This window comes from Thunnus thynnus, chromosome 16 (assembly GCF_963924715.1).
Source record: "Thunnus thynnus chromosome 16, fThuThy2.1, whole genome shotgun sequence".
Lineage (NCBI taxonomy): Eukaryota > Metazoa > Chordata > Actinopteri > Scombriformes > Scombridae > Thunnus > Thunnus thynnus.
The window spans coordinates 9677827-9692928 of NC_089532.1; the positions used below are offsets into that span (position 1 = coordinate 9677827).

At 38.9% G+C, this 15102-nt stretch overlaps 1 protein-coding gene across 2 annotated transcripts in view; it reads right to left on the bottom strand.

Moving 5' to 3' along the window:
- Window positions 1–15102, bottom strand: part of mta1 (metastasis associated 1) — a 46169-nt gene that overhangs the window by 21837 nt on the left and 9230 nt on the right. For both annotated transcript variants that reach the window (XM_067613540.1, XM_067613539.1), the window contains exons 3-4: window positions 11921–11988; window positions 7200–7293 (exon numbers count right to left, since the gene is read on the bottom strand). In XM_067613540.1, the coding sequence (XP_067469641.1) occupies window positions 7200–7293; window positions 11921–11988 (162 nt within the window). The remainder of the gene's footprint in view (window positions 1–7199; window positions 7294–11920; window positions 11989–15102) is intronic.

Here is a 15102-nt window from a genome sequence, read left to right on the forward strand (position 1 = left end):
TTGATTTATTTTGGTTTTCTTATACCTGTACATGTTCACACATCCACACGCTACACACATTACCGATGAACTGACTGCATATTCAATTTAGTTTTTTTTAAATAAATTTATTGTACTTTAAAGAGTCATGTGTGGTCTCCACATTTAGTCCTTCCTTTGAGCCCACAATGCAACCTAAAATGTCTTTTTTTTGTCCCAAACAACAGTCAACAACTCAAAGATATTCAGTTTACTATCATGGAGGACTAAAGAAACCCAAAAATATTCATATTTAAGAAGATGGACCCAGAGAATTTTAACATTTTTTCTTTAAAAAAACTACTCAAAACGATTAATTGATTATCAAGATAGTTGCCAATTAATTTTCTGTTGACAACTAATCGTTGCAGCTCTAGATGGGATATAATTTTCACTTCAAGGAAAGTCCTTATCACAGCAAGAAGAATAAAGATATAGGAGAGAAATACAATTCAGAGTACCAGTTGTTATGATGTCTTTCTTGGAAAAATTAGTTTTCAAGCCTCCAACAGAAACTGTAGGAACTTGGCTGCTCCTTTGCTCTGTGTCCTTGAGTAGCAACTCAACTCCCCAACCTCAGTCCTTCTCCTCTCCTCCTCGGAGCCAATCTCCTGGAGGTGTACCCACACCATACTCTCTACAAATTGCCTCTCCATCTCACCTGTCCCAGCCAATTATCAATTATTGATGAATGGGTCGCCTTACCGGGCTGAGAGACAGCGAGGGGAGGGAAAGGAGAGGAAAGAGCAGGCTTGAGGGCAAGAATAGGAGGTGAGGGGAGCATGGCAGAACGTTATTACCTTAACAAACTGACTTCACCCCGATGATACAGTGTGTGTTAATGTGGTTCAGGCAGGAATGCAGACAGAAGACGACAGCTACATGCGTCAAAAATCACTGGTCAGAAGTAAAGTAACAGTTCATTATTCCTGCTAACGCTGGGAGATCTGTCAATAGAAAATCAATACTGTGTGAGACTAGATTTCATCTGGGAGTTTTGTTGTCATAATATTAAGACATAACTTAAATATCCTGGTCTTAAAGCTGCATTACAATTAAAGGATGCAAACTTACCAGACTGTCCTGTCCTTTACCAACATTTTTTTCTTCTTAGTGACAAAATTATTTACCTCTATATTAGATTAACTTCCCAAAAATACCAGTAATCTACACATTATCAATGCTATGATGAGGATTTTGTCAGTACTGCTCAGCTCTAACTCCTATATTAAAAAAGAGGCGATTGTGTCGACAAGATCATGTCCAACATCATGTTAAGGAAGTATTTCAATTTTATCATCATTCCTTCTTTCACAAATGCATAGTGGACGTTTTTCTTCATTCGCAGCACATTCCAGACAAGAGTAAGGACAAGAACAGCACAGTCAGGAGAAAGCAAACAGTGTAATAGGACAATGTAGTGCTGATCATGTTGTATTATGGTGACAATGGGACCCTCAAGTCTAGTTTGCAAGACATTTTGCGTGTGGTTTTTGCTGAAAAGTTGGAAATGCAGAATCAACCGGTATGTTGTTTAGTCATCAAGTTGCCAACATTTAATCCCAAGAGGTACAACTCCATAAGAAAAGTGTGAAATGACCAGTACAACATGAGCACATACAATAAGTAAAGTCCCCTGTATGAAGTGAACAAGTCTGCGAATTTGGCAGAATCCGTGTTTGTGATTATGTGACTGACTGAGTCTTCATGTCTCATACAGTTAAAATAAATATAATAACTGAAATGAGAAATGTATCTTCACAGCCACAAAACAACAAATCATTGTCAAAAAAAAGACATCCTAGCAATAACCAAAATAACTAGACAGCAGCTGTAGTTTTTATTATACCTATCCTACAAAAATTTGAAAATGTATGAACAAATGAACACATGTTCATGTGAGCACATGATGCTCCATCTGAATAAGGTGCAGAGTGTAAATACAAATGACCTTTCCTCCAATAAGGTGGATTAATAGACTCACATACACTCATCGGCCACTTCATTAGGTACACCTGTGTAATCTAATGTAATCCAATACAAAAGCTCTGTCATAAATTCTACTTTTACAAAGCTTATACATTTTCAGTTTTTGTTGACATTGTCAGAAGGGTGATAATTCTACTTTATGTTTATTATTGAGGTGGTAGTGGGTTGGTGGTGTTCCTAATATTTTGTCGACTCCATTAACATACATGAGGGGGGCAAAATATTATGAAGACCTTTCAATATAATGCACTCCAGTACACCATAATCACCCATTACCACCTCAATAATAAACATAAAGTAGAATTATCACCTTTCTGGCAATGTGAACAAAAACTGAAAATGTATAAGCTTCATAAAAGTAGAATTTATGGCAGAGCATTAGATTACACAGGTGTACCCAGTGAAGTGGCTGGTGAGTGTATGTAAATCAGTGTGTTTATATGAGCTTCAGTGAACTCCAGCGATTTACTGTCGCAATTCCGTTAAGTTTGGGGACTTTACCCCCCCCCCCCCAAAAATCCAGCACATCGCATGTGAAATCGCAACTGAAATGTGTCTTTTTGTTAGATCCTCCCCACCTGATAAACGCCTGCGTCTTTCAACATCCATGTCGCCAATTTGCAATTATTCTACAGGAAGCTGGCGTTGCGGTCTCCACACACAGTTAAACTCGGTGACATCACAAGGGATATATTCTCAGACATGACAAAGCTCCTTTTAGAGACACAGAATACAACTGTTTTCCAAGGGGTAATTAGTTCTCCTCATCAGTGGAGCTCATCTTTAACTGACTGGAACCAGACAGGATGAAACCAAATGTCTGTTCCTGCGGTAAAGATTTTAGCCATTTATTTTATCCTATTGCGTTTTAGCCATGCTTTAAAATATCACTGCTGTACATTCAGTGCTAGCCTTGTTTCAACAATGTGGTCAGGAGTAAAGGAGAAAATCTAATTAGGGGCCAAGTGCATGTAAACATGAGTTTTAGAGTAATTAGGTTGTTGCAGCGCATGTAAACGCAAGTAGCCTGGTTTTTCCTTGAGTGCATGCAAGTCTGGTCAAAAACACATGAAAGGTGGCAAGTCATGAAAAACAACAGCAGTTTAGTTTACTATAAGAAAGGTAAACAAGTCTCAAAAAGTTTACGTCTGCACGACATGTAAACATATGCAGCAGAGGAAAGTATTTTTAGACTAATTCCCTCCTTTCTTCCATGACGGATTACTTATATATTTATACTTTATAATATTAAAAGATTTAAGATTAAAAGGTCAACATTTTTACTACAATGCACGTTGTAAAATCTCCTTGTTCCTTGTGCACAAGGATGATGTTGCTTTCACTTTATAATCATTACCATTGATAAGGCTGCAGCTCTGCAGCCTGGGATGCAAATGAGAGATGTATCTCTCACTGTAGGACTTTGTCCCATTATAACATATCCTGTCAAATACAGAGTGGTTGTGTAACTGAAGTGGTACAACATGATACTGCTACTGTCAGGGTGAGGGGTCTCACATAGAGACTCCCCGTACTGTGAATGTGTTCACTTACAGAACGGTAAAGTACTTTGAGTAAAGCATCCATAAAAAAGGGATGTGACCCAAAATGCGTAGAGGCACCAGCTATAAGAGACCGACTGTTATAATATACTGTACTTAACCCACGGCCAGCTTGACTTTAGTCGAACTGGTTCTACTTTAGTGGATCAGTTCACTGGCAACATTGTTGTCTATTGTTCATGGGAGCTAGGAGCCACAGCTCAGAAATAGAAAAAGGTTTGAGTCACGGCAAATTCAAATGTCTGAAAGGAGGGGCTAGGGAGGTAAAATGCCAAGTCCGCCACAGAAACTGACCACTCAGGAGGCTGATTCGGTCACAGGGGAGGAGCTAATGCCGGAGCTGGAGGCCCCATTGAGGGAGCGCTCAGAATCTCTGCAAGCAAAATATTTGATCAATGACTCACAGCAGACACACATAAAGACACATGGGCTCACACACACACACACACACACACACACACACACACACACACACACACACACACACACACACACACTCAACTGCCATTCTCCACTGATCCATAAAGAAACTGAATTAAACGTACCCCTCTAGCAATTACTGTGACAGGGCCCAGAGCTAAAAAACTCCCAGGTCCATCATGCATGTATAAGAACACACACACACACACACACACACACACACACACACACACACACACTCACTCAGAGAGAGGCACATACAGTGAGGCTGCAGCTACAGAAATGCAGACAGGATATCGCCCACACCCATGCGGTACGCAGCCATTCCTGCCATGCATTTTTTACATATTGCAAATGTCTGGAAGCCCCTTACCAAACTGCAGTTAGTAGAGCTCAGCCAAAACCAAAGAGGCCTATATAGGAACAGCCTATACAAACATTATTCCATAACAAAAAATCCATATCTATCAGTGTGCCAATCCAATGAGATGATGCTGGGTAAGCACATTTGTTTACCCAGAAATGCAACACACCAGAGGTTTTGGTTAATTGACCTTGGTTGTAAATTAAATATTCATGTTTACTTAACATTCACTGTGCAAAAACACACACACCAAAACAAAACAAAAAAAACACCCGAATGTCTGTTTTATTTTTAAAATTTGGTAAACTGGGCCTAGAGAGAAGTCATAATGCTTCATCATTCTATTAGCATACACCCTACAAGAGACTTCTGCAGAATAACTAAACATCCTGCAAAAGTGTACTGCGCAGATAAAGCAGCATACGTACGAACACACACACACACACAAACACTGCTCAAAAATAATCACAGACTTCCTTAAAGGGACACATACACACACACATATACACACACACTCCAAACTGATGCTGTGTGGTCCAACAGAACAAACAATCCCCCTTCTGCCACGGATACACCCCCAGGCCTCCTCTGTGGACACTGTGGTCAAGACTCACAAATACACACACACGTATATACACACGTACAAGCACATGCAGTCTCGCAAACACATGTGTGCTCGTTTAAACAGGACACTTGGTAGCCCTTGAACACACACACACACACACACACACACACACACACACACACACACACACACACACACAGTCTTTCACACCCCAAGAGCCAACATTCAGACGGCCACACCCAGTCAAAGTCTAGTGGTAGGTTTTGCTACAGGATGGCAGTGTTTCTACTGTTAGTCTAAAAAGGACCTCTGGTGATATGGTTGTGATTTAAATCCAAATGTGCTGAAATTTACTTGTCTTTTTTTTTTTTTTTTTTTACATGGACTTTATTAGCCTGCTTTCTTCTAAGTTTTGTGCATTTATTTCATGTGCATTTCAAGTTGGGAATGAGTCCACTTCCTGCAACCATGTCCATAAGCAAGTTCAAATAAGCTCACATGACCATAACCTGTGTTTCATGTGTTTCTCTGCACTGATGTTATTTCTCATGCTGCTGCTGCTGCACCACAAAACACACACACACACACACACACACACAGACTTGCAGGCCATCTCAGTCCAGATGTGAGACGGATACAGTCTACTCATCCGCTTCACTGTGCTCCCATGTTAATATGTTTGCACACAACAGCCTTGGCTCTTCTTTTTTTTTTTTTTGCACCTTTGCTCATTTTAACACTTAGAAAAGCCACAAAAGCAAGTCACAGATTAACCCACTAAACAAATTATTTCTCACAATTGTTTCGGCATGCAAGATTAATAAGGATCATGTCATGTTTGACTGAATATGAAACAAAACAACAATATAATCAGTTTCTAAATACACAAACATGACCTCTAGATTGCAAAAAATATCCAGCTGCACAAGTCATTTAGTGTTAAAACTGAGTCACGTTTTTCCTTAAAGCAAGTTAAAAAAATCTGGAAATGGTGTGAAATCATTCTCTGCCTATCATAGAAGACGTTTAGTCCGACCACTATTCATGGTTCATTATTTGAGATTCTTTGAAGAGTGGAAATCATCAAAACACTCTAAAAGGACTCTCTAAGAGTTTTCATCTTCGCTCTCCCTTTTCCTTTGTTTGCATTTCAAGATAACTGGTAAGGATGTGGGTAGTGGGTAAATTTCCTACCATGATTATACTGGAGATGGAGCAAGGCGTATATATATATAACCAACAGTGACCCACGAGAACAAATGCTGCCTACGAACATCTCGTCTTTCAAAATATATATATATTGAATATATATATATTCAAATAAATTCATCTTGTAATGTAAGGTTGCACAGGGTTCACAGTACAATCCAGCCACCTCACAATTCACCACACCATGTACAACGTTAACATCAAGTCATCAATAAAGGCGTCAGCGGCTTTGAACGGTGTCAAATGGTTGTAAATTATTTCAAAATAAGACAGTTTTCACATGATCAGAGAGGCAACATAAAGTCATGTTCCAGAGAAAGTAAATATCCTGCAGTAAGAGTAAATCCTGCTTCTTCAGTCTTTAAATTCAGGCACTCTGGAGCCGTGCCCTGAAGGCATCATTTCCAACTGACCACCGAGGAGATGACCCGGACAGTTAGGAACGGCTCCGGACTTTAAGTGGCACATTTTGGTTACCTGCAATCTCCCTTTCTGTCTCTTCCATCAACCATTTTAAAACCACCTATTGTTGTTTGACTGCCTTTCTCTCTCCACACAATGCTGCTTAAGGTAGAGCCCATTCAAAGTCTGTTCCAGATACTGCAAAATTTGCTCCAAGCGCTGGAGAACGGCACCACAATTCAAGTACAGGCTACACACCCACGGTTGAACAGGATGAGCCCATATGCATAGACACACACACACACACACATACACACACACAGGTGTCGTCATATTGATACACCCAGCAGATCGAATGCTGTCTGCAGTCAGGTCTATCAGAGGAGGGGTGGGTGGGGGGGGCTGCAGTCTGGACCATTTCTTTCAGCTCGGTAACAGCGCACAACCTCGATTCAATTTTGAATCATCCCTTGATAAAAATCTGGTGTGCAAACAAGCCTTACAATCATGCCAAATAACAAATAAGAGTTGTATTTTCCATTCCTGATTGGATGTGAAGGCACTACAACTGGAAATTAACTGAGAAAGTGTTGCCAAAAAGAACTGTTTTAAATCCTGGCTGGCAATGTTTTGATGTCTGATGTTCGCTGGCTGGGTTATGGTCACTCACTTGCATGTTTGTCTGCCAGGGCGATGAGTGTGCTGGAGATGTCCCTGCGCCGGTAAAAACACACCACTTTGGCCTCCACGTTCCCATTGGCTGTCTGCAAACCAGAGACAATCGGCGTTACCACGGCAACAAGTGGTGCCGCACACAGAGCACCCACACATGCACGCACGCACACACACACACACACACACACACACACACACACACGGATGAAAACCTATAAATGAGGCTAATTCTTAACTTTGGCTGAAAATGCAGTGTGAGACTACAACGATTCTCCAAAATCACAATAAGTGTCGCAGTGACCAGGACGGTGTGGCGTGTTTTGGAGTTGTCTGTGTGCAAAAAAATTTGACATTATTTTGAAACACAATGAAGGAAGACAGAGTGGAATTAAAACTACATTAATATTAGTGGTGGTGAAAGAGACCAATAAGGTGTTATGATGCAGTTTTTCCACGTAACACTACACTGATATGTTGATACACTGAATTTAAATTAGCTGTATTATAATGTTTTATCACATACCACATAAAAAAAGGGAAACTATCAAGGTAGAATAGCTTATGTGTAAAAAAAAAGCAGTGAGGCTCATTTAGAAATTGATTTGTGGCTTTTACCTTTTTTTTTAACTCCCTACACATAAAAGGAAAACGGCATAAACATTTTGCCTGCATATAAATTGCAATATTGATACACTGTGCTTCTTTAAAGTGTTTCATATCATTGACAATCCCATTTGTATCCTATTATGGGCCGGGCATATTGGATTAGGAAATCTCATGAATCCTTACAGTGAAGTATATCGTGAGAGGGAGATGGAGAGATGCAGAATAAGCAGATTCAACACGATATATATATATATATATATATATATATATATATATGTCTTTACATTCTGCACAACCTTTTTATTGCTGCAGATATTCTACTGTGCCATTCATAAAATAATTAAAATCCAATTTCCCCACATTTCCTTGTTTGAGAAAAGCTGCAGTAAACAAGAAAAGATCATTTCCTCATGTATGATTGCTTCTGAGCACAAACTCATTTTTTAACAAATGAGGGAAGTTTTTAATGAAATGCCGAGGACGACCACGCTGATCTGTGTTCCCGTTTTTTTTTCAGATTATGCAATATGTGTCATGCTCTCTTGTTGTACGACACGAAGACACTGCAAGCGTAGATGCAGCTGCAGCTAAATCTGAAGATGTAAAAAAACACTCCATTTAGCATTTTCATTACAAATTCATAGTTAGCACCAGTCGGGTTTTTCATGGAGTAGAAAATGTAACACTAACATGGTTTACAGGCCTTTAGGCATCAAGGTTTAAACATGTCAAGCTGCAAACTTGATGAACTTCCTAAAAGCATTACACCAAGATGAATTTAAGCAAGTTGATGTCACACTTTTTGTAATGATTCTTTTACATTTTCAGCAATTAATTGTTTGATCTTTAAAATGGGAGGGGAAAAAAAGTGAAAAACGCCCAAAGTGACGTCATTAGATGTCTTGTTTTGTCTGACCAACGCTGTAAAACATTAAGATATTCAGTGTACCATCACATAAGACAAAAAAAAAACAGAAAATCCTGACAATTGAGGAGAAAGCAGAAAGAAAAGAATGACTTAAATCATTAATCGTTTATAACAATAGCTGGCGATTATTTTTCTGTTGATTGATTGTTTCAGCTCTACACAAACCTAAATTCCACCCAGAGATTATCTACTCATTATTTATCTATCAGTGATCAAACCATGATGACAGCAAACCACAGTGATCAGGATCATTTGTATTTTTATTTTTGAAAAAACATTTGTGGCACTAAATGAGAACACTGACTGTTACAGACTCCAGATTTGGTTTTACATACACATGTTTTCAGGTTCAGTCAGTTCAGCCGAATTCATAACGTTTGGTTTTTAAGTTGTTTTGTGAAGGTGGAAATTGTTGGGGTTTTTTCTCACTCTGTTCTATATTTTCTAGACCTGCATCTCAAACCTCATGGATGAATGAGAAACCCTAAAGATCCCCGAGGAGCAGAAAAAAACTGACAGCGACAAGCAGAATAGAAGGATCACTCTGAGCTCTGTGTCAATCACATTAAACAGTCTCCATATTATCCAGCACAGACCTGGGACAGGGGACAGACGGCGGGCACCTGTAACTGGTCTACAGAGACAGGCCTCTTTTTCTGCTTCTTTGACTGAACAACGTACGAGACGGCAGACTGGGATTTACCAGACACCCTCCAGAGCAACATTATCATCATACTTCTGACATGTTAATACAATACTGTTTTTACTGCTTTCAGTGCAGTTAAGATATATATTTTAATGACACATTTCCCTATATTTAAAATAGATAATTGCAATTTTATTTTCCAAAATAACTGATATTATTATGATTATTATTATGTTATTGGCATATTGACAGTTATAAGTGCTGGCTGGTTATCAATGCTGCCTTTATCTCACAAAATGTTGGCATAAGATGTAAAAAAAAAAAAAAAAGCAGTTAAATACATTTTTTTTTTTTAAATGATAATCTTGACAGTGTAAATAATCATCCCAGTGTCCCACAAAATAACACATTTTCATATGATAGCCATAAATAAAAAAAATCCTCTGGATTAGAGCTGCAACCAACAATTCATTTCATTATCAATTGATCTACTGATGATTGATCTCTGATTGTTTTCTTCGTAAATTATTTGGTTGATAAAATGTCACAAAATAGTAAAAAAATAACTTTTACAGTTTCATTAAGAACAAGGGATACAGCCTAAAGCCCAATTATTTCCAGCTTACTGTCATTTATGAAGAACAATGAAGAAAATCTGCAAACTGTCACATTTCAGGAGCTGAAACACACAATGATGACATGTTTGGTATTTTTTTGCTTGATAAATGACTAATGATTAATTATTAAAAGGGGAGGTATTATGCTTTTCTTTATTTTCAGACATATATATAATGTCACAATGTCGGATGTTCATGTTAAAAGTGGCCGACGTGTCAAATAACGAGGTAAACATATGTAGCAGTAATCCCTGTGAGCAGAAAGCAGCAGCTTCAGATTGTTCTGAACGCTCGGTTTCCAACGTTTTTTTCTACTTTCAGCCCGAGCTGACATCAGTTCATGATGGATTTTGTATGGACATCTGCTACGTACACAGCGTGCAAGTTCGCTGCTCCGCTCTGGGAGTAGAAACGCCTAGCCACGACGCTATTACACAGCACAGCAAAGTAAAATAAGTAGTTTAGAGATGTGCTGGTTGTCTGCAGCTCTTCATAAAACATCTCACTGTGGCTGTTTCTGCTGGTACTCTTCCTCCCTGCCTTATTTCTAACTGATCGGCTGAACAAATAGCTCCAAATAGCTCCATAATTTGGTGTTTCGACCGGTTTTTAGCGCCGCTAACGAGGCTCTGCTAATTCAGTGAGGAACATGTTTTACTTCCTGTAAATTCTTCACAATAAAAGTCTCCCGTTAGTTATTAATTTAAAAGCTTTTAATTTGAAACAGTAAAGCAGGAAATGTTCGGTTTGCATTGACGGTATAGTTACACAACTCTGATACGTAAAGCTGGCCAATCAGAACAGAGTGGGCTCATCAGGAGGGGGGCTTTAAAGAGACAGGAGCTAAAACGGAGTGTAAGAGAAACTGTGTATATTGTGGGGCTGCATAAAGAGCCAGTATAAGATAAATAAGGAGTTTTTTGAACTTTGAATCATGCCGAGCTACTCTAGTGGAGTCCAAAAATAAAAATTTAGAGCTGAAATGAGCATTATAGGTCCCCTTTAATTATCAAAATAGTTAGCTGATGAGTTTCTGTCAATTCATTGATGTCATGTCAATTCTGCAAATAAATTCAGAATCTTTTGATCATTCAGAAATTTAATTGTAAACTAAAAATTTCCGTTTTCATGAACATATTTTGTGTATGTGTTGTTTCATTATAATGCCTTGTAAAGTGATAAATGTACTGATCCTGATCTGAGCTAGAAAATAAGAACTAGAGCTGAAACGATTAGTCGATTAATCGATTAGTCAATCAACTGAAAATTCATGGGCAACTATTTTGATAATCAAATATTTGTTTTTCAAGCACAAATGTCAAACCTTTGCTGGTTCCAGCTTCTCCAGGTTGTGGATTTACTGTTTTTCTCTGTTTTCTATCATTATAAACTGTAAACTATTTAACAAACTAACAATATTTTGGGTTTTTTTTCTGTTGCACAGACAAAACAAGAAATTCAAAAGAAGTCACCAAGAGCTTTGGGAAACTGTGATGGCCATATTTTTTCTGTGACTTTATAGACCAAACAACCAATTAATTAATCAAGAAACTAATCAGCAGCTTAATCGATAAGGTAAACAAATGTCAGTTGCAGTCCTAATAAGAATATTATATAGTATCAATATTTTCCCTTCCAAACTAATAGGAAGTGAGAATTTTAATTAAACAGTGCAGAGTGTACAGTATTATTATTAGAAAAGAACACAGGTATACGTTTATGAACACCCAACGAAAAAAGTAGAGACATTCTACAGAAAGTAAAGATTTGATTTACACGAGAAGATACATTTTGATTTGTTTCTGTTTTAATGCAATAAGGAGCACGGTGTGCATGTTGTGCATGACGTGACAAGGTCAGATCTGTGCTGCGTTCGAGGGTACGAATTCAACCTCTGTCACACACACTCACTCACTCACCTTGTTCAGCTCCTCTATCCTCCTGATCAGCAGTGGGTTACTGGACGAGTTCTCAAAATAAACATAATCTGCAAGAGGAACAGCAAGAAGGAAAAAAGAGGAAGGGAAAGAGAAAGAGAAAGAGAGGGAGTGTAAAATGGAAAGAGAAAGGGGAAAAAAAAAAAAAAAAAAGATCAAGAGAAATGTCAGTCAGCATTGCAAGGTCATCCAAATGTTCAGGGTGATTTCCAGTTGCACCACATTATGACAGCTTAATTAGTCAACAGGAAAGTGAAACACAGACATCCACCAAATGTTGGTTTAACTCGATTAGGCTAATTTCATACACAGGAGATCCAGTTGTAGTTGGGAGGTCTGACTCAATGAGACAGTGACGCACCAATAAACACACACACACACACATATACACACACACACGCCGAACTTTCCATTCATACTACAGCCTTGTATTTCCTCCGCCCTCATGCTTTCTTTGTCTTATTGCTCCTTTCATTCCCCTCATGTGTGCTGTTATTGTTGTCCGCGAGCATGTGTGTATGAGAAACTCTACGGTCTTTTAACACACGTGTATGACTTTACTATGCATTTAAGTATGTGTGTATGCGTGTGTGTGTGTGTGTTTGTGTGGCTCCTGGCACCGCTCCAGGCCCATTCGAGGCTTAGCTCTCACCAGGATGTCCCCGCAGGCCCCAGTCTTGGTAGGGTGCCTGGTCTTAGCCCTGCATGTGTCTTGGCTGAGTGCTGTCAGATTATACCCCACACTTGGTAGGCTGCCTGGAGCTGGAGCTATCCTCCCATCACCCCAGAACACCCTCCCATCCCCCACAATCCCCACAGGCCTCCATCTTCTTGACCGACTAGGCCAGAGATCGCCCGAAATTCTACCAGGAGAACCGCGATACACACTGACTCTTGCTTTTTTTTCCTATATCTCCTGTGTCCAACACTAACTGGTTTAGGAACAGACCCATCATGCTCGCACACCCAGCATCTGCTCTGACATCCAAAGCTATCCTATATTACTATTACTGCCGCTGTAAAAAGGGAAAAAAAACCCATCTACAAACACTGCAACAATTATCTGTAATGTATCCTGTATTTTTGTTGTTTTTTTTCTTTGTAGCGGCACAATAAAGATATTGTAGCACGCTGAAATAAGAGCGCACAGTGCTCTTATTAATCAATTAACCGATTCATTAACTGACTGAAAATGAATCAGCAACTATTTAAGCTTTTAATCAAGCGAAAAAAATTACAAATATTAGCTTGTAAGCTAATTCTAGCTTCTCGAATGTAAGAATATGCTGAATTTCTTGTTTTTTTTAATCATTGTAAATTGAGTAACTTTGGGTTTTGGACACAGTTGAGGTACTTAAGTCTGGTCTCTGGTTATTCAAATAAAATGGACTGGTCTGGTCCTCTTGCAGACTTTAATCTCAACCGACTCCAACTGGCTTTCTTGCCATTTTATTAAGGCTGCAATTAACAATTATTTTCACTGATGATTAATCTGTCGATTGTTTTCTCAAATAACCAATTACTCGCTTGGTCTGGTCAGAAAATGGGGGACAAATTTCAATCACTGTTTCCCAAAAGCCCAAGGTGACGTCCTAAAATGTCTTGTTTTTGTCCTGATCAACGGTCCACAACCCAAAGTTAATCACTTAACTGTTATAGAAGTCTAAAGAAACCGGGAAATATTCACATTTAAGAATCTGGAACAAGAAAATAGCACTTTTTATTAGCAATTTTCTATCAACCAACTAATTATTAATCAACTAATCATTGCATCTCTGCATTTTATGCAAATATATAAAGCTTGTAACATTGTGCAAGGGCATTTCTTTTAAGATTATATTAAGAGTTCTTTTAGCAATTTTAGTAAATGATGAAACATCCAGACTACAGCTGGTTTCCTGTTTCTATCCCACTTACAATTTCCCTAACTCCAGCTAAATGGACTGAGCGATGGTTGTTATATCACAGTTGACATCCGATGAAAAACAGTGAGACAAAAGTATGAGGAATATTGCATGTTTCTTTTATCTTGGTCTCAAGCATATTTGGCTTTGTCTTAACTTGATTGCATAATTAGCCATATTTGGACCGTCTCTAACTCGACTGTTCTTGACAACAGCCCAGGTTTTTGGACTGACTGTCGGCCGATGTCGGCACTGGGAAAGTTTTCACCATTTTCTTGACATTTCACAGAAAAACCTATTCATCAAAAAAAAAGATTAAACAAATCATTTAAGTTGTTATTAATTGCAGGTACAAAAAGAGTTTGATAGCTGAATAGGTAAATATTTCACATCTGTATGCTACGGCTGCTAACCTCAACGTTTTGCTGTCAAGTTCAACAGTCACACAAAGAGAAATCTGGTATCTCATAGACAAAAGAGCCAGGAGATGCCAATTTCTCCACCCACACTGATCTTCAACAGAACATAATGCAAAGCAGCCACAACACTGGCTGCGTGTAAGGAAGGGCCACACGCCTTTGACTTCTCTACTGGAAAACCTTTTGGTCCTCTATTCCTATTGGTATTCCTCTCTCCACCCACACATGCACACAACTGAAAGGAACTGGTTCACACCCCTTTTTCTGGGGCTCTTCAAAAGAAATTGTAAGACATCTTTGGTTGGAGTAGCTAAAAGCTGGCAGGCTGAGGAAAAAGTACAGTATAAAATGTAATTCAATGAAATAATTACAAAATAATTTGTATGCACTGAACATCACTGAATGAGAAAGAAAGATGTGGGTTTACTGAAGCAGCAGCGGTAGTTCAGAAAGCATGTAGAGTGTAATTTCTATGACAGCTTCATCTAGCAACCACAGACACATATTCACTACGAGATGGAGAGAGAGATCGTCACATTGTGCCTGTCTACGCTTTACCCTGTAACAGCTTGTTACTAGACTCCACTGACACTGTGACATCTTCGTCCCGCTGCTGAATATCAAATAGGCCAACTTGAAATTGAGCGGCACTGAGACAGCAAATGAAGACAAGATATCTGACTTGCTCGTTTTCAACCACGGAGGGGGAGGTCATAGGTTAGGGAAACTGGCTTTTGACTTGCTGTTATCACCAGACTGGCTGGAACAAAAAAAAAAAAAAAAAAGTGAGTGAGACTCTACCCCACTGGTGAGCAACTAAAGCTGAGCCCTTGAGCAACAA